Source organism: Pleurodeles waltl, chromosome 7, assembly GCF_031143425.1.
Source record: "Pleurodeles waltl isolate 20211129_DDA chromosome 7, aPleWal1.hap1.20221129, whole genome shotgun sequence".
NCBI classification, from domain to species: Eukaryota; Metazoa; Chordata; class Amphibia; order Caudata; family Salamandridae; genus Pleurodeles; species Pleurodeles waltl.
Window position 1 is genome coordinate 775,981,944 of NC_090446.1, and position 25,121 is coordinate 776,007,064.

General features: G+C 47.1%; 1 protein-coding gene across 2 annotated transcripts in view; it reads right to left on the reverse strand.

Annotated features, from left to right (window-relative positions):
* Positions 1 to 12,040: 12,040 nt before the first annotated feature.
* Positions 12,041 to 25,121, reverse strand: part of LOC138245571 (dual specificity protein kinase CLK4-like) — a 30,379-nt gene continuing 17,298 nt past the window's right edge. For both annotated transcript variants that reach the window (XM_069199280.1, XM_069199281.1), the window contains one exon: positions 12,041 to 12,357. In XM_069199280.1, coding sequence (XP_069055381.1) covers positions 12,217 to 12,357 — 141 coding nt within the window. In that variant the 3' untranslated portion in view covers positions 12,041 to 12,216. The remainder of the gene's footprint in view (positions 12,358 to 25,121) is intronic.

Below are 25,121 nucleotides of genomic sequence, written 5' to 3' on the forward strand. Positions count from 1 at the left end.
GTGGGGATCTTCTCAGGAACCCCCAGGGTGCATGGAATCATACAAGCAATACTGGCAACAGTATTGGGGTATGATTCTGACATGTTTGATACCAAACGTGCCCAGGTTCGGAGTTACCATTATGTAGTTGGACACAGGGGACCTGTGTCCAGTAAACAGGTAAAATGGCTTCCCCACACGTATGAAGTCCAGTGTAATTGAGCTGGAGTTTGTAGGGGCACCTCTACTCAGGCAGGGGTGGCCTCACACACAGGTACCTGCAGCCTGCCCTCTGGGCTAGAAGGACCTACAATAGGGGTGACTTACAGTGACCTGGTGCAGTCAGGTGTAGTGAAAGAGTGCATGCACCTTTTTATGCAGGCTGCAATGGCAGGCCTGCAGACACATTTTGCATGGGCTCCCATGGGTAGCACAATGCATGCTTCAGCCCATGGGGAACCCCTGGTGGGGCAACAGTACGCTAATTGTGGGGTGTGCGAAGTTGTAAGCAACCACATTTAGAGGGAGAGAGCACAATCACTGGGGTCCTGGTTATCAGGATCCTAGTGAAAACAGTCAAAACACACTGACAGCAGACAAAATGTGGGGGTAACCATGCCAAAAAGAGGGTACTTTCCTACACCCTCTCTGTCAAGAAAAAAAAATCTTTTCATCGACCCAGAACTCGCACCTGTGCATCCAGACCTAGTGGTGTAAAAAGCAATCTGGAGATGGCTATCATGTAAAAGGATTCTAAGAGCTGTGTCTGATATCATTGGGGTGGGGCCTAAAGCACAATCGTCGACATAAAGAAAAAAAAAGACACAAAAGGACAGAAAACAGTATTCAGGACCCAATTATTAGATGGTGGAATAATGCACAGCATGTGCATTCAGAAATGATTCCCACTGTAAAAGAAATGTAAACCCCAACCCTGCAGCAATTTATCAGAAGGCAGACTGACATTCAACTTCTTGATTTGAAACTCAGGCAAATGTGACAAGTTAAACACAGGATTTAAAGACCCACCAAAAATTGGCTGTCAACCCACTGACCACGGTTTAGGAAATTCTGTTGGGGGAAAGTAAGCTGTTCCATGCTCTCACAGTGTGGTGCATAAAAGTAGCCTTAGGGTGGTAGGCTGCTAAGAACATTCTACAAAACATATTAAAACTGTTCATGTTATTGTCGCTTCTAGCAACATGCACAAGTGATGTTTTAATTATATTCTGTGGGGTTTTCTTCTTGTACTTCTACAACCTGGGATCAGCACCACCCTCACTTACATCCTCAACATTCCCAGAAGACTGGAAGCATGCAGCGATCAATGGCCTCCTTAAGAAACCATTGGCTGACCCAAACCAACTGAACAACTTCCAACCCATCTCCCTGCTACCCTACCTAGCGAAAGAGACTGAGAAGGCTATCAACAAGCAACTCACAACCAACCTCAAGCTACAGCACCAACTGGGCAGTACTCAATCAGGATTCAGAAAGAACCACACCACAGAAACAGCACTCATCACAGCCACCAACATCTGGACCATCCTAGACCAAGGTGAAACAGCAGCCCTCATTGTGCTAGACCTCTCAGCAGCATTCGACACAGCCTCCCACCGCACATTCATCAGAAGACAAAGATCAGCATTCAAGGACCCACACTCAACTAGATCGTCTCCTTCCTCACGGGAAGAACACAGAGTCAGACTAACATCCATCACATCAGCGACCAAGACCTTGATCTGATCAGTCCCACAGGTATCGTGTCTCAGCCCTACCCTGTTCAACATCTATGTGACCGTGGTTGCCAACATCTTACAGACCCCAAGGCATCAACATCATCTCCTATGCCAACAACACCCAACCCATCTTGTCCTTGACAGTCAAGACAACCACCACCAGAACCCACTTCACAAACTGCATGAAAATGGTAGCAGAAAGGATGAGAACCAAATACTTGAAGCTCAACTCCAACAAAACTGAAGCACTGGTCTTCAGAAACAAGACCTCCCTATGGGATGCCACCTGGTTGCTGACATATCTAGAACCAACTGGGTATCATCCTAGATGACAAGCTCAAATGCACAAATCAACACAGTGAGTGCTGCCTGCTTCCAATTCCTCTGTATGCTACAGAAAATCTTCAAGTGGCTGCCACAGAACACCAGACAGTCAGGAAGCATGCACAACTACAAGAATGCACTCTATGCCAGAATCTCCAAGCAGCTCCTAGACAGACTTCAGACTATCTAGAATACCACCGCAAGACTCATACTTGACCTCTCACTTTGCACCCACACCTCGTCTCTGAGAACTCTACTGGCTCCCCATTCACAAATGGAGCCAATTTAAACTTCATGCACACATAAAAATCCTTCACACACTTGTCCAACACACCTGATCAGCCACACACTTTCAGCCTCACTCATATTCACCCCCAACATCTGAAAAATAGGAGGCCTCTCTTTCTCATACAGTGCACCAAAAATATGGAACAGCCTCTGTTAGACCTGGCACCTTTTTGGCGTGTTTCCCCTGTCTTTTTACCTTCTAGTTTTGGACTCTGTTTTTGCTAGTTTATTGTCTCTGTGCACTTTACCACTGATAAGTGTAATAAGTGCTAAAGTGCAAGTGCTACCCATCTAAATTGTACTGGGGATTGGTTTATTCATAATTGGCATATTTGATTTATTCATAAGTCCCTGGTAAAGTGCACCAGAGGTGCCAAGGGCCTGTAAAACAAATGCTACTAGTGAGCATGCAGGACTGGTTATGCGACCCACAGTAGTAGCCCTGTAAACATGGCTCAGACCTTCCACTGCAGTGCCTATGTGCGCAGTACCACATACCAGGCCTAAACCTTCCCTTATACTACATGTAAGGCACCCCTAAGGTAGACCCTAGGTAGCCCCATTGGCAGGGTGCAGTGTATGTTTAAGGTAGGACATATACTAGTGTGTTTTATATGTCCTAACAGTGAAATACTGGCAAATTCGTTTTGCCGGTCTGACAAGGAGCAAGCCCTATGATGAAGCATGATATCCAGTGGATGTGTGAGGGCTTGTAGGAAGTTGGCTCTGTATGCACTATTTCAAAGTAAGGAATAGTATGCACAGAGTCCAAGGGTTCCCCTTGGAGGTAAGATAGTGGCAAAAAGAGATAATACTAATGCTCTATTTTGTGGTAGTGTGGTCGAGCAGTAGGCTTATCAAAGGAGTAGTGTTAAGCATTTGTTGTACACACACAAGCAATAAATGAGGAACACACACTCAAAGACAATTCCAGGCCAATAGGTTTTTGTATAGAAAAATATATTTTCTTAGTTTATTTTAAGAACCACAGGTTCAAGATTTACATGTAATACTTCAAATGAAAGGTATTGCAGGTAGGTACTTTAGGAACTTTGAATTAGCAAAATAGCATATACACTTTTCACATAAATCACATATAGCTATTTTAAAACTAGACAGTGCAATTTTCAACAGTTCCTGGGGGGAGTAAGAGTTTGTTAGTTTTTGCAGGTAAGTAAACCACCTACGGGGTTCAAGTTTGGATCCAAGGTAGCCCACCATTGGGGGTTCAGAGCAACCCCAAAGATACCACACCAGCAGCTCAGGGACGGTCAGGTGCAGAGGTCAAAGTGGTGCCCAAAACGCATAGGCTTCAATGGAGAAGGGGGTGCCCCGGTTTCAGTCTGCCAGCAGGTAAGTAAGTAAGTCCACATAGAAAGTACACCCTCAGCAGCACGGGGTGGCCAGGTGCAGTGTGCAAACACGCGTCGGGTTTCCAATAGGTTTCAAAGGGAGACCAAGGGGTCTCTTCAGCGATGCAGGCAGGCAAGGGGGTGGGGGGGGGGCTCCTCGGGGTAGCCGCCACCTGGACAAGGGAGGGGGCCTCCTGGGGGTCACTCCTGCACTGGAGTTCGGATCCTTCAGGTCCTGGGGGCTGCGGGTGCAGAGTCTTTCCCAGGCGTCGGGATCTGAGGAGCAGGCAGTCGCGGTCAGGGGGAGCCTCGGGATTCCCTCTGCAGGCATCGCTGTGGGGGCAACTCTGGCTACTCAGGGTCTCGCAGTCGCCGGGGAGTCCTCCCTGAAGTGATTGCTCTCCACAAGTCGAGCTGAGGGCGTCGGGTGCAGTGTGTCAAAGTCTCACGCTTCCGGCGGGAAACGCAAGTTGTTTCAAAGTTGCAGTCTTGGGTGAACAGGGCCGCTGTCCTCAGGAGTTCTTGGTCCTTGTAGAGCAGGGCAGTCCTCTGAGGATTCAGAGGTCGCTGGTCCCCGGGGAAAGCGTCGCTGGAGCAGTGTCTTTAGAAAGGGGGGGAGATGGGCCGGTAGAGCTGGGGCCAAAGCAGTTGGGCCCGTATTTATACTTTTTTTTAGCACCGCATTTGCACCGTTTTTTGACGCAAAACGGCGCAAACCTACAAAATACAATGGTATTTTGCAAGTTTGCGCCGTTTTTGCGTCAAAAAACGACGCAAATGCGGCGCAAAAAAAGTTTTAATACGGGCCTTGGTGTCTCCGTCTTCTCTGCTGGGTTTTTCAGCTTAGCAGTCTTCTTCTTAGGTTGCAGGAATCTCAGTTCCTAGGTTCTGGGGAGCCCTTAAATACTAAATTTAAGGGCGTGTTTAGGTCTGGGGGGTTAGTAGCCAATGGCTACTAGCCCTGAGGGTGGGTACACCCTCTTTGTGCCTCCTCCCTGAGGGGAGGGGGGCACATCCCTAATCCTATTGGGGGAATCCTCCATCTGCAAGATGGAGGATTTCTAAAAGTTAGTCACCTCAGCTCAGGACACCTTAGGGGCTGTCCTGACTGGCCAGTGACGACTCCTTGTTTTTCTCATTATTTCCTCCGGCCTTGCCGCCAAAAGTGGGGCCGTGGCCGGAGGGGGCGGGCAACTCCACTAGCTGGAGTGCCCGGTGGTGCTGTAACAAAGGGGGTGAGCCTTTGAGGCTCACCGCCAGGTGTTACAGTTCCTGCAGGGGGAGGTGTGAAGCACCTCCACCCAGTACAGGCTTTGTTACTAGCCACAGAGTGACAAAGGCACTCTCCCCATGTGGCCAGCAACATGTCTGGTATGTGGCAGGCTGCTAGAACTAGTCAGCCTACACGGATAGTCGGTTAAGGTTTCAGGGGGCACCTCTAAGGTGCCCTCTTGGGTGTATGTTACAATAAAATGTACACTGGCATCAGTGTGTATTTATTGTGCTGAGACGTTTGATACCAAACTTCACAGTTTTCAGTGTAGCCATTATGGTGCTGTGGAGTTCGTACCTGACAGACTCCCAGACCATATACTCTTATGGCTACCCTGCACTTACAATGTCTATGGTTTTGCTTAGACACTGTAGGGGCATAGTGCTCATGCACTTATGCCCTCACCTATGGTATAGTGCACCCTGCCTTAGGGCTGCAAGGCCTGCTAGAGGGGTGACTTATCTATACTTCATAGGCAGTGTAAGGTTGGCATGGCACCCTGAGGGGAGTGCCATGTCGACTTAGTCTTTTTATCCCCACTAGCACACACAACTGACAAGCAGTGTGTCTGTGCTGAGTGAGGGGTCCCCAGGGTGGCATAAGATATGCTGCAGCCCTTAGAGACCTTCCCTGGCATCAGGGCCCTTGGTACCAGGGGTACCAGTTACAAGGGACTTACCTGGATGCCAGGGTGTGCCAATTGTGGAAACAAAAGTACAGGTTAGGTAAAGAACACTGGTGCTGGGGCCTGGTTAGCAGGCCTCAGCACACTCAAATCAAAACTTAGCATCAGCTAAAGCAAAAAGTCAGGGGGTAACCATGCCAAGGAGGCATTTCCTTACAGGGCTCTAGCTTCTAATTTTAGAAGTGCCTTTAGGACCCATGTTCTTCCCCCTTTTTTGTGGAACGGTGTACTTTACTGATTTGTAAAAAGTGGGGGTAACCATGCCAAATAGAGTGACTTGCCAACAGACCAAATAGGGTTTAAATTACCAATGCATCCCTGAAACCATTAAGGAACTATTAGTAACCTAGAAAGCACAAGCACACCACCTGCAAGAATGCTCAGTGGTTTGTGTGGGGCTGCATTTAACAGGCTTAGGCTTCCTTACTCGTGATGGTGTGCTGAAATAAGTGGGTGAATCTCTGTGTTAGGAATCGAAACATTGTACACCTAGGCCTTAGAACCCAGGATATGCAACATGCTTTCCATACATCTGCAATCTAGTGCTGGGATGACAGATGGATTCTCTCCCTCTCTCCCTCCGTCCTTCCCCCCCCCCCCCCCAAAGAAGTCTTTAAGGTCAAAATGTTTTTTGTGGCTCCTCCCTTAGCTGGCAATGGGCACGGAGTCCATTGTTAAATTGATTTCCACACAGTGGGCATAGTAAGTATGTATTAGTGAGCAGAACCATCTGGGGAGCATGTGAGAGATGTAGATAAGAAAATAAACGTTAAAGATGAGGATATCCGCAGCAACCACGGACTCCTGGGTTGGTGGGCACATATGAATCTAGTTACACGCAACAGGTGCTTACAGGGTAACATTTCACTCATACCATATGCAGCTGCAGATATATATGCTCTGCATTGACTATAAATCAGTACTCTTAAGCAGTAGTCAGCGGCTAATGTAGGTGACTAAAATAGCCTTTAAGACTGTTTCACCGACTTCAGTTTGTTTCAGGGCCAGTATATGCTTTGTAAAGGTGTAGTGAGTGGACTATGTAGCTCCTTTACAATTGTAAGCTATGGTGATATCTTCTTCAGTTCTGCCAAAGATGTCCAGTTTATCTTCTGTGGACTGCTGCATCCTTGTGTGTGCGCGCGCCCAGCTTCTGTCTCCCCATAGGTGAAGTCTTGCACTTAACGGCCAAAAGGTACATGTGGAGTCCTCATGTTTGGGGAAGAGAGATTCCAGACCTTGCAGAGGCTGGCCTCAGTGTATCTGGTGTGCCATAGAGAACAATCCCTAAAGAGCTTCTGTTGGGACAGAAAAGTCCTCTAGGTAGTAATAGACTTGTACCCTTAACTGTACGATTGTCTGGACCCCAAATTCCAATTTGCATTAGCAATCACAATTCTTGCATGTGTACCATGACATGGGCCTACCTCACAGATAGTGGTCTTATTGGCCTGGAAGCGGTACCCAAAACGCTATCTTCAGTGGTGGAAAGCTTCCACCTTCACAGGAGTGAAGTAGCACGAGCATGGTGGTGGCAGTATACCGTGTAGAGATCAGTAGGAGTGGACAGATCCTTTTTAGGTTGAAGCACACTAGACAGCACAGCTGTCTGGTTTGATAACATCATGAGGACATTTGGAAAGCTTCCCTGGGAATGCATTTCACTTATTGCTTACCAAGTGCTTTTTAACACACATTTGCTTGCTTTCCATTTGCTGGCTGTTGGACAGTGACATCTTTCTAGCATAGTTACCCCCACTTTTTGCCTGATGGCAGGATGCTTGGACTATAGTTCACTGGGATCCTGCTAACCAGGACCCCAGTGACAGTACTCTCTCCCCTAAATTGGCATACTGGTGTACCCATGTCTAGGTACACCAGGCAGCCCCTATGGCCTGTAGCATGTATTATGCCACCCATAGGAGCCGATGCAAACTGACTGTAGGCCTGTCATTCCAGCCATGGACTGTTTCATAGCCAAACCTAACCACTGCACTTAGACATGCTCACTGTCCTTGGGCTGACGGGCCTACCAGAGGGGTGACTTATAGGGTCTAAGTGTGAGGGTACCCATGCAGGAGCAGGGTATCCCTAGACTCCAGGCCAATTCCTGGACTCTAAATGCAGGGAAGCCATCTTAAAGTATGGAGTGGACACTGGTTAACACAAGTGGCCCACCTACATAATAGCTCCTCCAAACCTAGGCATGCTTTTTATCAAACATGTTGGAACCATGCAGCAACACTGATTCCAGTGTTCGTTGTATACCATGTACCCTGGGGGTTCCTTAGGGGATTTCTCCCCTGCCTTCTGCCCATGCAGCCTTTTGGGTACCAGCTGCCAGTCTGCACTGCTGCTGACCCCAGACACTATTCTGCCCTCCTGCTGATGAGCCATGCTCAGGCCAAAGGAGCATAACAAAGGATTTCCAGCAAGGGAGAGGTGTGATGACCTCTCCCGGTGTATTAGATGTCTAAGGGCTGGGTGGCCTCCGCACACCACCTGACGGCTTTGAAGGGCACATTTGGTGCCCTCCTTGCATAAACCGGGTTTACAACAGCTCAGAACCCCTCAGTTCCTGCTCCGGAGCAAAGGACAGGGGAGTGACCACACCCCTGTCCAGCTCCTCCCTTAAAGAAGTGCCCAGGGTCCTGCCAGGTGGGCACTTGTCATCTTGACAAGATGGGCAGAGGCCCCTGGGAGCATCAGGTTGGTTAGGCCAGGCAGGTGATGTCCTGAAATCCGGTGACCATCAAGGGACAGCTCCTAGGCAAATCCTGGGATCTTAGATTCCTAGACCCCACAGCTGGACTGCTTCCATCGAGTTACAGGAACTTCCTCTTGAGGAGGGTGAGCATTGTCGTCTGGAATCAGTCACCGGGTTCCACTGGCCTACCCACGGGTCATGACAGAAGCTGGACCATCAGAGGCATCCTGTCTCCAGAGATAGTCCCTCCTACCCTCTGTATCCAGGTCCCCGGTGTAGGTGCTCTGGTCTTCTGTGTATCCTGGGGTAAGGGCACTCTCCATTCATCTTCTTGACTGATGGTTTCCTCTGGAAGGTTCCTGAATTCCACACAACTCCAACTACTGCTTCCTGTGTTAGCCTATGGGACAGCTGGGTGGGTAACGGACTTGATCCTGGGGTCACTTGTACATACCTCCAGTGTTTCCAACTGGCACCAGCACATAGAAAATTACCACACTTACCCTGGTTGGAGTTCCACTTTCACATTCCACTTTATTATATGGTTTGGTCCTCAGTTTCGACATGCAAGCTTCAAGCAGGACTCTTCTGCATCGTTTAGTTATTGTTCTGGCCATAGGGACTGCAACTGGGCCCACCAGGAACGGACCACCTGCAACTCCAGTAATGACTCCACTTTGCAACCTCGGAGGGCTACAAGTCAGCCTGCACAAGAAGCAAGAAGGAATCTCCTTGGAGTAAAGGAGTCATTCCCCTGCATCTGCAGGCACCAGCAGCGACAACCGGCTGCATGGATCCTCTCTCCCCTCCAGTACTGCGTGGATCATGCATCACACGTGGTGGTCTGGTGTGGTCCCCTTGGTCCTCTACCAGCTGTCAAACTTGGGAGACGGTAAGCCCTTGCCACTCCCTGCAGGACAGTACCCCTGTGCACCGTTACTCTTGCAGCTACCAAAGCTTGTGTCTCTTCTTCCAAGGGATCTTAAGGCTGCATGTAGCCCCAGCCTCCTACACCCTTCCCTGCAAAGCAGTCTCCTGCCTGCTGCTTCAGTGACATGGGACTTTTCTCCAGGTGTGGTGAGTGCGCCTCGCTGTACCTTCTGTGTCTGCTGCCTGTGAATTATCGGTGGAGACTGCATACTCAACATTTTATTATCCTCACTGCTGTGGGTCATCTGGGACTCACCTCCTTGGGTTGAGTCCCAGATCCCTGGTCCCGAGCATCTCTAAAACTCATGCCTTTGACAAGGGCTAGTCGGTGATTTTTCCACACCACTGACTGCTGCATCACTTCTGGAAATCCTGTGCTCCTCTGCTGCATAATTACTCTAGTTTTCCCCGACTTGGTCGTGCATTTCCAGAAGCGGTGTAGTGGCTCCTGCCCCAACCAGACACTCCAACTGGACTTGGTCCCCTTAATTTGCAGATCCCCATCTTCAGGATCCACCTTCTGTTCCTTCCAGTCCTCTTACAAGGTTTACCTAGGAGTTCGAAGGCGAACCAAACCATAAACCTCTTCGTCGCTGGGGGCACCCGAATACTTACCCTTTCGGGGTTCCTAGTTCCTCCAGCTCCCCTCTACAGATTCCAGTTCCTTGGGGGCAGACTTTTGCATTCCACTTAGTGAAATAACAAATGGGGGCGGGAACAAAACAATTTACTGTTTTCTATGCCAAATTCCTGACTCGTGTAGCTAATAGGGTGTTAACTCACCTGCTAGTAGTGTATTGCCTATTCAGTATTTTAGTACCTGTGTTCCATACTAAAGTACCTTTATTTTGTAAAAGTGCGCAAGTGCTGTGCATGTAGTGGTATTGCACAAGTTTCGCAGATCTCTTAAGTCTTGGCTCCTCATCCACAACTACCTCTAGAGAGCCCTGGCTTCCTAGACACTGTCTACACCTCACTTATAAGGGTATACCTGGAACAAGGTTATGAACCCGTAGGTGCTCAACACACAAGGCCAGCTTCCTGCAGGTCTAAATCCTCTTCCTCCACTAAAAAGAAACCTTGGTGCTTCCTTTGGAAAGAGCGGTCATACGAGCACCTGTCATAAGAAAATCATTTAGAGTCCTACCACACAGTGCCCCCGCAATAGCAAAGGTAATACTTTAACTAAGGGTGTAGCAGAGTTCACCTTGGGGAATGCAGTAGACTATGGCCTAGTCAGAGAAACCACTGAGGCCGTCTTGAGGGTTGCACTGACTTACCACCCTAGATGCCTGGTCTCGTAATGTGAGGAAATACAGGCAGAACTCCCCGATTAATGGTATTAAGCAGAGACTCACAGGGGCACGGGTGCCAGGGTCACTATGGTGACTGAAAAACACGTGTCCCCTGAGCAAATCCTACTTGGTCAGTTACCAACGCAGACATCAAGTGCTCCCGCCCCACCATGGTAGTTAATTTTAGCTGGAGTGTTTACTGGTCCTAAAATAAAAAATAAATAAAAAAGTTGTTCCTGTTGATTTTTGGAGGTCTGGGCTAAAGTGGAGCTGCATATTCATGCAGCAATGCTGGTATTCCTACCAATGTCTTTCTTGGCCTGTTTTCTGGTCACACATGAGCACTGAAGCCTGAATTACCCCCTCCCCAAGACTTGAGGATCAGTCTCCTCTGATATGATCTCACCCTACGAGAAACCTGCATCATAGGATCTCACAGCAGAGTTCTGTGGGGATGGGGGGGCCTCCAGGGAAGAACTGAGCTTGGAGCAGATGTCCTGCCCCTCTCGAGGGGCTCAGATAGCAAGCCGCAGGACAGGAGACAGAGTATGGCATTGGACCCCCCCCCCCCCCCCCCCCCCCCCAACAGGGTTTATTGGGAAAATGAGTTCCTTTACTTTGAGGGTAGAGACCCCAAACCTGGTGTCACCAGGAGGTTGGTCAAACCTCAGAAGTTTGAGAAGTTCATTTTGACCTTAGCCCACAACATTCCCCTTGCAAAGTAAGACTCTGGCAAAGTAAAACTTGGGCCAGACTTGTCCCTCACCTTCACTGGCACCACATGTCTGAAGACACAAACATGTCACTCCTGTGTCACCTACCAAGCCAGTTGGCACTACAAAGGCCCTCTTAACTACATTTCCAGTGGTTGGGGGGTTCCCTTTCAAAGGCTATGGGTTGACACTGTTGACCCCCTTGAGAACAGATTGGATATATGGTGGCATGGTTCTCCGCCACCAGAATAAGAGGCCATTCCCCCTTAGCTCCACTACAGCTCCTGCAGTGGCCAAGGCCCTCCTGGGAACCTTTTCCAGGGTGGCTTTCCAAAAAAGGGTGCATCAGACAGGTACAAACATGTCTTGATACCTGAAAGCCATGTGGATTAATGTGGTGTAACCTTAATTTTACCACTCCCTATCATCCACTAGTAAATTGGTTAGTTGAGAGATTCAATAAAACCCTAAAAAGGTATGATTACGGAACTCAGAAAAACCTAGGGGAAGATGGGATGTCCTGCTATTGTGCCTTCAATGAGGTGCCACAGAAGGGAGTGGGCTGCAGTCCATTTCATCTTCTGTTTGGACATCCAGAAGGGTCCAAATGTTCTTGAAGGGATGTCTGAAAGCAACGTATGTTTTTTTTCCTTTGTATTCTGTGAAAAGTTATTTATTCAGTTTTGACAGCATGTATCAGTCTGCTTCCTTGCCTTGCAGGTGTAAATGAACAGAACCATATCAGGCCTTGAAAATAAAGTTCAGATTGAGGTTGGATTTATTGCCAGGATGAGAGAACTTTACATTTACACGTCAGCAATAGAAAATCTTAATATTTACAATAAATGTACAAATAGTTTAAAATATATCTGGCTGACACAGCCAATGAAAACTTCCCTGGAGAAATATAAATATAACAAAAGGACACTGGTTATTCCTTTTTTAATAAGTCAAAGAACGGATGCTTTAAGGCTTCATCCAATGTAATCCTCTTTGTTGGATCATACTCAAGCATTCGGCTAACCAGGTCAAATAGCTTTTCATGTTCTGGTTCCTCAGACTGCATGAACTCCTGTTTAAAAAAAAAAAAAATACATAAAGGGAACGGTTTTAAACTTGATGAGACCATTGACATTTCTTTAGACCTGCACAACCTATACTGGCTACAAACTACTGAAAATAGTACCTCCTTTCTGAATTATTATAAGGTAGGATTCAGTTAGAGCCATCCCCTAGAGAACATCCAAAGATCTAAGATATAAGTATCAGTCTAATCTTCAGTTTCCTAAAGCTGATGCATAAAAAAACAAACAAAAAAAAAACAAAAAAAAAAAACACAAACTCTTGCACTTTAGTACCAGTGATATTACCTACATTCTAAAATGTGTTCACTCCTAGGACAACATAAAGTCATTCAGCCTAATCCACCAGAAAATAACCAGTAGTATGCAGTGGCACGCAACAGTCCTATGGCACAGCTTTAAGAGCTGCGAGACTGGCAATGGAACTTCCTTGTTACAAAAAGGAAAATTGTGCATACAGGCCATTTACTTCAGCATTTGAGTGAGCCTCCAAAGAAATAATTGGATGGAAGAGTCTAGCGTTTGTCAAGTTCCTAAACAGGGAGAGTTTGTGCTGAAGCTCAAAATAATACCAAAACAATCGAAGATGGAGTCGACGCCCATGCGCAATGGAAGCAAAAGAGGAGGAGTCCCTCGGTCTCGTGACTCGAAATGAAAATGTCACTTACCCAGTGTACATCTGTTTGTGGCATCAGTCGCTGTAGATTCGCATGTTTTGCATAGCTCACCATCTGGTGTTGGGCCGGAGTGTTACAAGTTGTTTTTCTTCAAAGAAGTCTTTCGAGTCACAGGACCGAGTGACTCCTCCTTTTGTCTCCATTGCGCATGGGCGTCGACTCCATCTTCAATTGTTTTTCCCCGCAGAGGGTGAGGTAGGAGTTGAATTGTAGTAATAGTGCCCATGCAATGGAGTGACTAAGTATGTACCTATTTAAGGTTGAGATGATACATATACAAATAGTTGAAGGTAACTTCCAAACTGCTACAGGCTCCCGGGGAGGCGGGTGGGCACATGCGAATCTACAGCAACTGTTGCCACGAACAGATGTACACTGGGTAAGTGACATTTTCAGTTCGATGGCATCTGTCGCTGTAGATACGCATGTTTTGCATAGACTAGTAAGCAGTTATCTCCCCAAAAGCAGTGGCTCAGCCTGTTGAAGTAGTTTGAAATAATGTTCTTAATACGGCTTGACCTACTGTGGCTTGTTGTGCGGATAACACGTCCACACAGTAGTGCTTGGTGAATGGGTGAGGCGTAGACCATGTGGCTGCCTTACATATTTCTTGCATTGGGATGTTTCCTAGAAAGGCCATGGTAGCACCTTTCTTTCTGGTTGAGTGTGCCCTTGGTGTAATGGGCAGCTGTCGTTTAGCTTTAAGGTAGCAGATTTGGATGCATTTAACTATCCATCTGGCTATACCTTGTTTTGATATTGGGTTTCCTGCATGAGGTTTTTGAAATGCAATAAATAGTTGTTTAGTCTTTCTGATGTTCTTTGTTCTGTCAATGTAATACATTAATGCTCTTTTGACATCTAATGTATGTAGTGCCCTTTCAGCTACGGTATCTGGCTGTGGAAAGAACACTGGAAGTTCCACTGTTTGATTTAGATGGAACGGTGCAATAACCTTTGGCAAAAATTTAGGATTAGTCCTTAGGACGACCTTATTCTTGTGTAGTTGTATAAAAGGTTCTTGTATTGTAAACGCCTGAATCTCGCTTACTCTTCTTAGGGAAGTAATGGCGATGAGAAATGCAACCTTCCAGGTTAGGAACTGTATTTCGCAGGAGTGCATGGGTTCAAAAGGTGGACCCATAAGTCTAGTTAGGACAACATTTAGGTTCCATGAAGGAACAGGTGGTGTTCTTGGTGGTATAATTCTCCTAAGGCCCTCCATGAATGCTTTAATGACTGGTATCTTATATAGGGAAGTTGAATAGGTAGTCTGCAGGTATGCAGATATTGCTGCAAGGTGTATTTTCATGGAAGAGAAAGCCAGGTTAGATTTTTGTAAGTGAAGCAAGTAACCCACTACATGTTCTGGAGTTGTGTGTAATGGTTGTATTTGATTAATATGGCAGTAGCAAACAAACCTCTTCCATTTACTTGCATAGCAGTGCCTGGTGGATGGCCTTCTGGCTTGCTTTATGACTTCCATGCATTCTTGGGTAAGTTGTAAGTGCCCGAATTCTAGGATTTCAGGAGCCAGATTGCTAGATTCAGCGATGCTGGATCTGGGTGTCTGATCTTTTGGTTGTGTTGTGTCAACAGATCTGGCCTGTTGGGCAATTTGATGCAGGGTACTACGGATAGGTCTAGCAGCGTTGTGTACCAGGGTTGCCTTGCCCAAGTTGGTGCTATTAATATGAGTTTGAGTTTGTTTTGACTGAGTTTGTTTACCAGGTAAGGAAGGAGAGGGAGAGGAGGAAAAGCGTAAGCAAATATCCCTGACCAGTTCATCCATAGGGCATTGCCTTGGGACTGTTTGTGTGGGTATCTGGATGAGAAGTTTTGGCATGTTGCGTTCTCCGTCGCAAACAAGTCTATCTGAGGTGTTTCCCAGAGTTTGAAATAGGTGTTCAGAATTTGGGGGTGAATTTCCCATTCGTGGACCTGTTGGTGATCGAGAGAGATTGTCTGCGAGTTGATTTTGGATCCCTGGTATAAATTGTGCTATTAGGCGAATTTGGTTGTGAATTGCCCAACGCCAAATATTTTGTGCTAGCAGGCTTAACTGCGTGGAGTGCGTTCCCCCCTTGCTTGTTTAGATAATACATTGTTGTCATGTTGTCTGTCTTGACGAGAATGTATTTGTGAACTATTATTGGTTGGAAAGCTTTTAGTGCTTGAAAAACTGCTAGAAGTTCTAGGTGATTTATATGCAGTTTTGTTTGATTTACGTTCTATTGTCCTTGTATGCTGTGTTGATCGAGGTGTGCTCCCCACCCTGTCATGGAAGCATCTGTTATTACATATTGTGGCACTGGGTCTTGGAAAGGCCGCCCTTTGTTTAAATTTATGTTGTTCCACCACAGAAGCGAGAGGTAAGTTTGGCGGTCTATTAACACCAGATCTAGAAGATGACCCTGTGCTTGAGACCACTGTGATGCTAGGCACTGTTGTAAGGGCCTCATGTGCAGTCTTGCGTTTGGGACAATGGCTATGCATGAAGACATCATGCCTAGGAGTTGTAATACCATCTTTGCTTGTATCTTTTGTGTTGGATACATGCGTTGTATGATGGTGTTGAAATTTTGAATTCTTTGGGGACTTGGAGTGGCTACTCCTTTTGTTGTGTCTATTATGGCTCCTAGGTATTGTTGTACCTTGCACGGCAGAATGTTGGATTTTGTGAAGTTGACGGTGAACCCTAGGTTTGAAGAGGGTTTGTATGATCTGATGTGTGTGATTTGAGCACTCTATTAACGAATGGGCCTTGATTAGCCAGTCGTCTAGATATGGGAACACATGTATTTGCTGCCTTCTGATGTGTGCAGCGACTACCGCTAGACATTTGGTAAAGACTCTTGGTGCGGTTGTTAATCCGAAAGGCAGTACCTTGAATTGGAAATGTATTCCTTTGAATACAAACCTTAGGTATTTCCTGTGCGATGGGTGTATTGGTATATGGAAATACGCGTCCTTGAGGTCTAAAGTTGACATGTAGTCGTGTAGTTTTAGCAATGGTAATACTTCTTGTAGTGTGACCATGTGAAAATGGTCTGATTTGATGAATGTGTTCACTATTCTGAGGTCTAGGATTGGTCTCAGCGTTTTGTCCTTCTTTGGTATCAGAAAGTACAGTGAGTTAACTCCTGTGTTTATTTGTGTGTTTGGCACTAATTCGATTGCATTCTTTTGCAATAGAAGTGCAGGCACTATCTCCAGGAGATTGGAATTATGTTTTGTCAAATTTTGTGCTTTTGGTGGCATGTTTGGAGGGAATTGTAGAAATTCTATGCAATAACCATGTTGGATAATTGCTAGAACCCAAATGTCTGTAGTGATTTCCTCCCATGCTTTGTAATAATGACTTATTCTTCCCCCCCCCACTGGTGTTGTGTGGAGGGGATGAGTGACATGTGAGTCACTGCTTAGCAGTAGGGGTTTTGGGGCTTTGAAATTTTCCTCTATTCCTAGGGAATTGCCCTCCTATATATTGTCCCCGAAAACCTCCTCTGTACTGTCCCTGGTAACTGGACAGTGTTGCCTGTGAGGTGCTGGCTTGTGTGCTCTGACCCCGAAACCCCCCTCTAAAGGGTGTTTTACGGAATGTGCTGTAATTCCCTCTGCTCTGCGGGGAGTAGAGTGCGCCCATGGCTTTAGCAGTGTCCGTGTCTTTTTTGAGTTGCTCAATCGCTGTGTCCACTTCTGGACCGAACAGTTCTTTTTCGTTAAAAGGCATACTGAGAACTGCTTGCTGAATCTCTGGTTTAAATCCAGACGTTCAGAGCCATGCATGCCTTCTGATAGTTACAGATGTATTAATTGTCCGTGCAGCTGTATCTGCAGCGTCCATGGAGGAGCGGATTTGGTTGTTGGAAATGGTCTGTCCCTCCTCAACCACTTGTTTTGCCCTATTTTGTAGGTCCTTGGGCAGATGGTCAATGAGATGTTGCATCTCATCCCAATGGGCTCTGTCATAGCGCGCAAGTAGTGCCTGGGAGTTAGCGATGCGCCACTGGTTTGCAGCTTGTGCTGCGACTCTTACCAGCTGCATCGAACTTGCGGCTTTCTTTATCTGGGGGTGGTGCATCTCCAGATGTGTGGGAGTTGGCCCTTTTCCTAGCTGCTCCTACAACGACAGTCTGGTGGCAGCTGTGTAGTGATGAAAGCCGGGTCTGTAGGAGGCGCCTTACACTTTTCCACTCTTGGTGTGATTGCCCTACTTTTGACCGGCTCCTTAAAGATTTCTTTTGCGTGCCGGAGCATAGGCAGGCTTTGGTAGGAGCTGTGGGTGGAGGAGAGTGTTGAATAAAAAGTAATCCTCGACCTGTTCTGAGTGGAGGCTTACATTGTGAAATTGTGCTGTTCTAGCCACCACTTGAGAATACGCAGTGCTGTCCTCTGGTGGAGATGGCTTCGTAGGGTATGCCTCCGTACTGTTATCTGACACTGGGGCGTCGTATAAGTCCCATGCGTCTTGATCTTGGTCACCCTGGCTCATGGTGGTGTGAGCTGGGGAATGTGATGGAGTTTGTGCTGGTGAGACGTTAATCACAGGTGGAGGAGAGGGTGGTGGGGTAACTTTTCACCACTTTTGTTTGTGGTGTTTGTTCAGTTTGGAACTCCAATCTTCTCTTTCTTCTAATAGGGGGAAGGGTGCTTATTTTTCCTGTCCCCTGCTGTATGAAAATACGCTTTTGCGTATGGTTTACATCAGTTGAGTGTAGCTCTTCCTCAAACCTATGCTTTTGCATTTGGGAGGTTAGCGAGTGCTCTTCTGTATAAGAGCCTGAAACTGGGTCGGTTGCAGTTTGTTTTGGCACCGAAACCCTGTCTGCATCTTTTTTCGGCTCCGAGGTGACTTTTTTCTTTTTCGGGGCCGAAACCTCTCGGCGTCGATCTTCTTCGGTGCCGCTGTCTCAGCGTCGAGCCGTGTCTACACCGGAGTCGGACGATCTCGGCACTGTTTGGGCCTTTTTCGGTGCCGACGGTCGGTCACCGAATTTATGGGTCGAGCCATGGCCTGGTGGCAGTGGCGTCCCCTGGGCCTTGTAAATCATCTTGAGTGGTTTGACGTCTTACTCACGGTTTGTGTATCGTCGAATCCTTCGGAGTCCGATTCTTTGATCGAAAAGGTTACCTCCTCTTCTTGTTCCTCGAACTCCCGGTGGGCTGTCGGCACGGACGCCATCTGAAGTCTTCTGGCTCGACGGTCTCGGAGTGTTTTTCGGGACCGGAACGCACGACAGGCCTTGCAGGTGTCTTCACTGTGCTCAGGTGACAGGCACAGGTTGCAGACCAAGTGTTGGTCTGTATAGGGGTATTTATTGTGGCATTTGGGACAGAAACGGAACGGGGTCCGTTCCATCGGCGGCGTTCTGCACGCGGTCGGGCCGACCAGGCCCCGATGGGGGATCGAAAAAATTACCCCGAAGGGCACCGGAGCTCTTCGATCTTAGACGTGGTGTTGAATCTAACTACGCCGATCCCGAACGCAACAATACCGACGAAAATCTTCCGAAATTAGCTATCTTTCCGTTCCGAAACTCGGAGCGACAGGAACACGTCCGAACCCGATGGCGGAAAAAAAAACAATCGAAGATGGAGTCGACGCCCATGCGCAATGGAGACAAAAGGAGGAGTCACTCGGTCCCGTGACTCGAAAGACTTCTTCGAAGAAAAACAACTTGTAACACTCCGACCCAACACCAGATGGCGGGCTATGCACAACATGTGTATCTGCAGCTACACATGCCATCGAACATATAGTTACTTACCTGTAACTGTAGTCCTCCAGTACTGGAATCTTTCATATGGTTACATGCTTTAAGCCTTCGCCATCGTTGAGACAGGAGTACCCGCTACTTGCCTTACTAGACACATGCATTAAAGGCTCTTAGTTTAGAATCAGGCTGCTTTTTTATTTTTTTATTTATTTTAACACCAATCTTTAGAGTTAATCAGGTGAAACCACCAGTTAGAACCCTCCTGAGAGAAGCTGCCTTCCCTCAGATTTTTCTTAAGAACTAGCGCTTATATATGGTGTATCATTGAGGTAATTCAATGTGGGCGGGTTGCATGTGAAACTATGAAAGATTACAATACTGGAGAACTAAAGTTAACTAGTTTTTGACTTCAGTATTGGAATGTTCATGAATTCACATGATTGAATCAGAATAGCACGTAGGTAGAAGCACACGTTTCCCTTCTTTCTTAAATAGGAGATTAACAAAGCATCATGAGAGATGCAGAGGCTATAGAGAAAATGGTGCATAACAGACTATTTGGCTGTGGGAAGACAAAAGGTTCACCCTTTATTGAAAGATGCCTCAGCATGGCCTGTCCCACTGCTGGATCTCTCAGGGCTCCATATCCTAACTAATGTGATGAACAAATGTATGTGCATTTTTCCATGGTGCTGCACAACAAATGTCAGGCAACGATACTCCTGCAAACAATGCCATGGACAGAGATGGCTCTCATGGAATGTTAATGCACTGCAGTTTAAAGGCCGGCCCGCCTTTTGATGACAAACAGCACTCGCAATCCATCTGGATATGAGGTTGTTACCTGATGCATCTTTTGAGATCTAGCTCGCTCTGCTGCAGTCCAAGGGCTTGGAAAGAATGATCGAAGGATTACAAGCTTATTGAGGAGTCAGAGGGGACTTAAGGAATTCATTTTGGATTAGTAAGTAAAATGACTGTCTTCCCTGAATTGGAGGAATGGTTGTTGGATGCTAAAAGCCTGAATCTCTTTAACCCTATGTGCTGAGGTGAGCATGAGTAGTTGCTTTCCAGGAAAGATACTTCAAGTCCGCTCTATGGATGGACTCAAACAGGGCTTTTATCAATTGTCCCAATACAGTATTAAGTTGCTATGTTGGAGGAGCTCAGAACAATACTCTTAGAAATTGCTTAATGGAGCCCGACAGACTACAAAAGATGGTCTATCTGATCTTCTAAAACAGGAAATATACGAAGGTGCACCTTAATGGAACAGTGCCTAGCCCGATTTAGACTAGAAGATGGGATGCAGTTGAACACCCACCTCTTCAACTTCAGGTATGTTTTTTGTTCTAACCACCCACGCCTTGGAATCAGATGACCACATTTTTAAATTCAGGAACCAGGGCAATAGACGGAGGGAGCTGGGATCCAGATGCCGAACTTGTACCCGGCTCATCAGTAAAGATGAGAATTGGCTTGAGTCTCATGAGAGGATGCATTGACATTAGGAGAAGGTCTGTGTAAGGAAATGCCTCCTTGGCATGGTTCCCCGCTGACTTTTTTGCCTTTGCTGATGCTATGTTTTGAATTGAAAGTGTGCTGAGACCTGCTAACCAGGCCCCAGCACCAGTGTTCTTTCCCTAACCTGTACTTTTGTTTACACAATTGGCACACCCTGGCATCCAGGTAAGTCCCTTGTAACTGGTACCCCTGGTACCAAGGGCCCTGATGCCAGGGAAGGTCGAAGGGCTGCAGCATATCTTATGCCACCCTGGGGACCCCTCACTCAGCACAGACACACTGCTTGTCAGCTTGTGTGTGCTGGTGAGGACAAAACGAGTAAGTGGACATGGCACTCCCCTTAGGGTGCCATGCCAACCTCACACTGCCTATGCAGTATAGATAAGCCACCCCTCTAGCAGGCCTTACAGCCCTAAGGCAGGGTGCACTATACCATGGGTGAGTGCACCAGTGCATGAGCACTGTGCCCCACAGTGTCTAAGCCAAACCTTAGACATTGTAAGTGCAGGGTAGCCATAAGAGTATATGGTCTGGGAGTCTGTCAAACACAAACTCCACGGCACCATAATGGCTACACCGAAAACTGGTAAGTTTGATATCAAACTTCTCAGCACAATAAATGCACACTGATGCCAGTGTACATTTTATTGTAAAATACACCCCAGAGGGCACCTTAGAGGTGCCCCCTGAAACCTTAACCAACTACCTGTGTAGGCTGACTGGTTCCAGCAGCCTGCCACACTCGAGACATGTTGCTGGCCACATGGGGAGAGTGCCTTTGTCACTCTGTGGCTAGGAATGTGACCGCCCTCCCCTTGGGAGGAGGCACAAAGAGGGTGTAGCCACCCCTCAGGGCTAGTAGCCATTGGCTATTGCCCTCCCTGACCTAAACACACCCCTAAATTCTGTATTTAGGGGCTCCCCTGAACCTAGGAACTTAAATTCCTGCAACCTAAGAAGAGGACTGCTGAGCTGAAAAACCCTGCAGAGAAGACAGAGACACCAACTGCTTTGGCCCCAGCCCTAGCGGCCTGTCTCCCCCCTTCGGAAGAAAACTGCTCCAGCGACACTTTCCCCCAGGACCAGCGACCTCTGAATCCTCAGAGGACTGCCCTGCTCTAAAAGGACCAAGAAACTCCTGAGAACAGCGGCCCTGTTCACCCAAGACTGCAACTTTGTTTCCAAAGAAGCAACTTAAAGACAACAGCATTTCCCGCCAGAAGTGTGAGACTTGCAACTCTGCACCCGACGCCCCCGGCTCGACTTGTGGAGAACCAACACTTCAGGGAGGACTCCCCGGCGACTCCAAGACTGAGTAACCAAAGTTGTCCCCCCTGAGCCCCCACAGACTCCTGCAGAGGGAATCCCGAGGCTCCCCCTGACCACCTGACTCCCAGATCCCGACGCCTGGAAAAGACCCTGCAGCCCCCAGGGCCTGAAGGATCAGAACTCCAGTGCAGGAGTGACCCCCAGGAGCCCCCCCCCCCCCTTGCCTGCCTCGCTGAAGAGACCCCTTGGTCTCCCATTGATTCCTATTACAAACCTGACGCTTGTTTACACTGCACCCGGCCGCCCCCACGCTGCGGAGGGTGTACTTTCTGTGCGGGCTTGTCTTCTCCCCCCCCCCCCCGCTGCCCTACAAAACCCCCCTGGTCTACCCTCCAAAGACGCGGGTACTAACCTGCTGGCAGACTGGAACCGGGGCACCCCCTTCTCCATTGAAGCCTAGGTGTTTTGGGCACCACTTTGAACTCTGCACCCGACCGGCCCCGAGCTGCGGGTGTGGTAACTTTGGGGTTGCTCTGAACCCCGAACGGTGGGCTACCTTGGACCCAAATCTGAACCCCGTAGGTGGTTTATTTACTTGCACGAACTAACAATAACTTACCTCCCCTAGGAACTGTGAAAATTGCACCAAGTGTCTAGTTTTAAAATAGCTATGTGTTTTATCTGAAAAGTATATATGCTATTGTGATTATTCAAAGTTCCTAAAGTACTTACCTGCAATACCTTTCATGCAAAGTATTACATGTAGAATTTGAACCTGTGGTTCTTAAAATAAACAAAGAAAAGAGATTTTTCTATACAAAAACCTATTGGCCTGGAATGGTCTTTGAGTGTGTGTTCCTCATTTATTGCCTGTGTGTACAACAAATGCTTAACACTACTCCTTTGGTAAGCCTACTGCTCGACCACACTACAACATTAGTATTCTCTTTTTGCCACTATCTTACCTCTAAGGGGAACCCTTGGACTCTGTGCATACTATTCCCTACTTTGAAATAGTGCATACAGAGCCAACTTCCTACAGTCTGTGTACCAGTGCTGCCACAGCCATGCAGGGGGATATTTGTATGATCTGACAGGGCTCAACTTTTATCTTGTTGATCACCCGTAGAAGAAGAATCTGAGGAAAGGCACAGCAAATATGCCAGACTATGAAATTGAAAAGGGCTCCCCCCACTATTGTGGCAGTTTGGTGGACGAAGTGCAAATATCTCAGTGGACCTTCCATTCTTAACCCCAGTCAAAAGACTAGACTATGAAGGGAGTTACTGAATGATATCCTGTGCTTCCTGAAGAGGAAGCGTATGTAGAAGACAGTACAGTACCAGATGGATACAAGTGGGCACCATGCCTAGGAGAGTTGAAAGCAAGCTACGTAAGTTATGTGCCTCTGTGGATAGATGTGTGAAAATAGGCATCTTGGAGGTCTAGGGAGGGCATGTAATCTTTTATTAGTCGAGAACTGGTCTCCATTGTCGTGACCTTTTATATTGGAAAGAAACTGGAATACCTTTTCCCTTTGAAGAGGGAACTCTATTGCCCCTTTTTGCAAGTGTATGTTTGTGTATCCCCAGTTTGGTGGAAGATAGGTCGTAGTTCAATTTGGACAACTTCTAGAATTTGTACTAGGTCTAGGACCCACTAGCCTGTCATGTGCCTCCATCGAATTCTCCCCGATACCCTGGATTTTAGTGAAATTGAGGTAGGGCTCCTGGATGCAGTCACTGTCCTTAACTGGTCTTGCAGACTTTCCTCTGGGAGGAGGTAGATTGGTGATATCCTCCACAAAAGGAGGGTTGGCCTTTTCCTCTAGAACCACAAGACACTGTTCTGTACTGCAATGTACCTAGCGACCATGCAGTGTCTGACTGGATAGTGGAGAGCCTCATCCACATGCTTACCAAGCAACGCCTCTCCATCATATGGCAAGTTCAATATCTTTGTTTGAACTTCTGGTCTGTAGTTAGTGGCCTCCATAGTACTGCCGCTCCTGCCAGCTGTCTCAATACGTTAGAGAATGTCTAAGGCAGTCAATTTCAGAGGAACACCTTCTTTGCTTCCCCTCTGAAGTTTGAGAAGCTCATCCAGATATTGGGATATCTTACCATAACTGTCTCATATCTGCTGAGGAACAAAAGAAATTTGCAGTTGACAGTCAGGGCTGACTTTGCCAAAAACGCTTGCCTATGTTATCAAGATGTCTGCCATCTTTATCAGGTGGTGCTGTCAAATGTAGAGCGACTTCTTGACCTGTATTGTCCTGCCTGCAAGATAACAAAATCAGCCTTGGGGTGAACTGTTAGGCAGGCAGAAGCATCTTCTGGAGCGGGTGGTGGGTGAAGAAGAGGGTTGGTATTGCCTGCAGAGGCTGAAGGTTGCGGCACAGAAGTAGCTACTGGAGGGAAACTTGTTCTATGATCTGCTAACTGATTGCAGATCAGATACAAGGGCTGACGGAACCCTTACCATGTCTTGCTGGTACAGCTGAGGTTGATGACATTCTTCTGAGCAATGTTGCTGATCATACTACTCTTCTTCCAGAGTTTTGATATGACATGCAGCTCAGATGGACTCCTTGCAATTTTATCAAGGCCATGGTCATCGGATTCAGTGTCATTCAGCAGGTGCCATGGTCATCGATTCATTGTCATTCAGCAGGTGGAAAGGCAGGAGTGTTGCCACCTTGTGTGGTGATGTTATACTGTTAGTTAAGTAGGTTTCATAGATTTCAGTGTTATTCGGTCTGTCAATGTCTGAGAATTGACAGTATAGTGGGTCTTTGTCTGCGTTTCAATTGTCGACAATTTAGTGGAATCCATTATCGTTAAATCAGTTGTAGGCAGCCCGGTCATCAATGCAGGAGGCATTGACTGGATGACTGTCGACAGTGATGCAATGGTCATCTATAGTAATAAAGGATGTTGCCAACAATTACTCAACACGCAAGACGCTGCTTTCGACACAGATGGTGGGGTCAGTAGAAGTCATAGGAGAGGCTGTAGACCACGTTTGCAGATATCCTCGTTGACTGAGATATCATTAACTTTGCTGAAGCTTGTTTTCTGAAGGTATGTTTTACCTTAGTTGAGGTGGCTGAAGTAGATTTCTGTAAACGGTAGGAGTGACTGGAACCTTTAGCACACCTCACTAGGTGTTCTAGAAGATGAAGTGAATGAGGGCTCGCTTTCTTCCTTAGACAGGGTTTTTATCTGGCTTTGAGCTTTTGAAGCTAAAGTCTACCCTCGTGGTCTTTTAAAGTTTTTGTAGAAAATGTGCATCTTGCAGTCTTTAGTCTTATGTTCTGGGTAGAGACAACATATGCAGTCCTTGTGAGGATCATCTATGTGCAGATTCTTCTGGCATGTGCCATAAGATCTAAACAGCCCCCTTTTTGGTATCTGACAATATCAGGTTGGGTCACCAAGTTGTAGAAAATGGCTTATTATAAAATAGAAGGAAACTGAGCAGGGTTCAGGAGACTCCTTAGTACAATGTGCAGTGGAACATAATCTGAGGGAAGGAAGCTTTTCTTAGAAAAATTCTAAA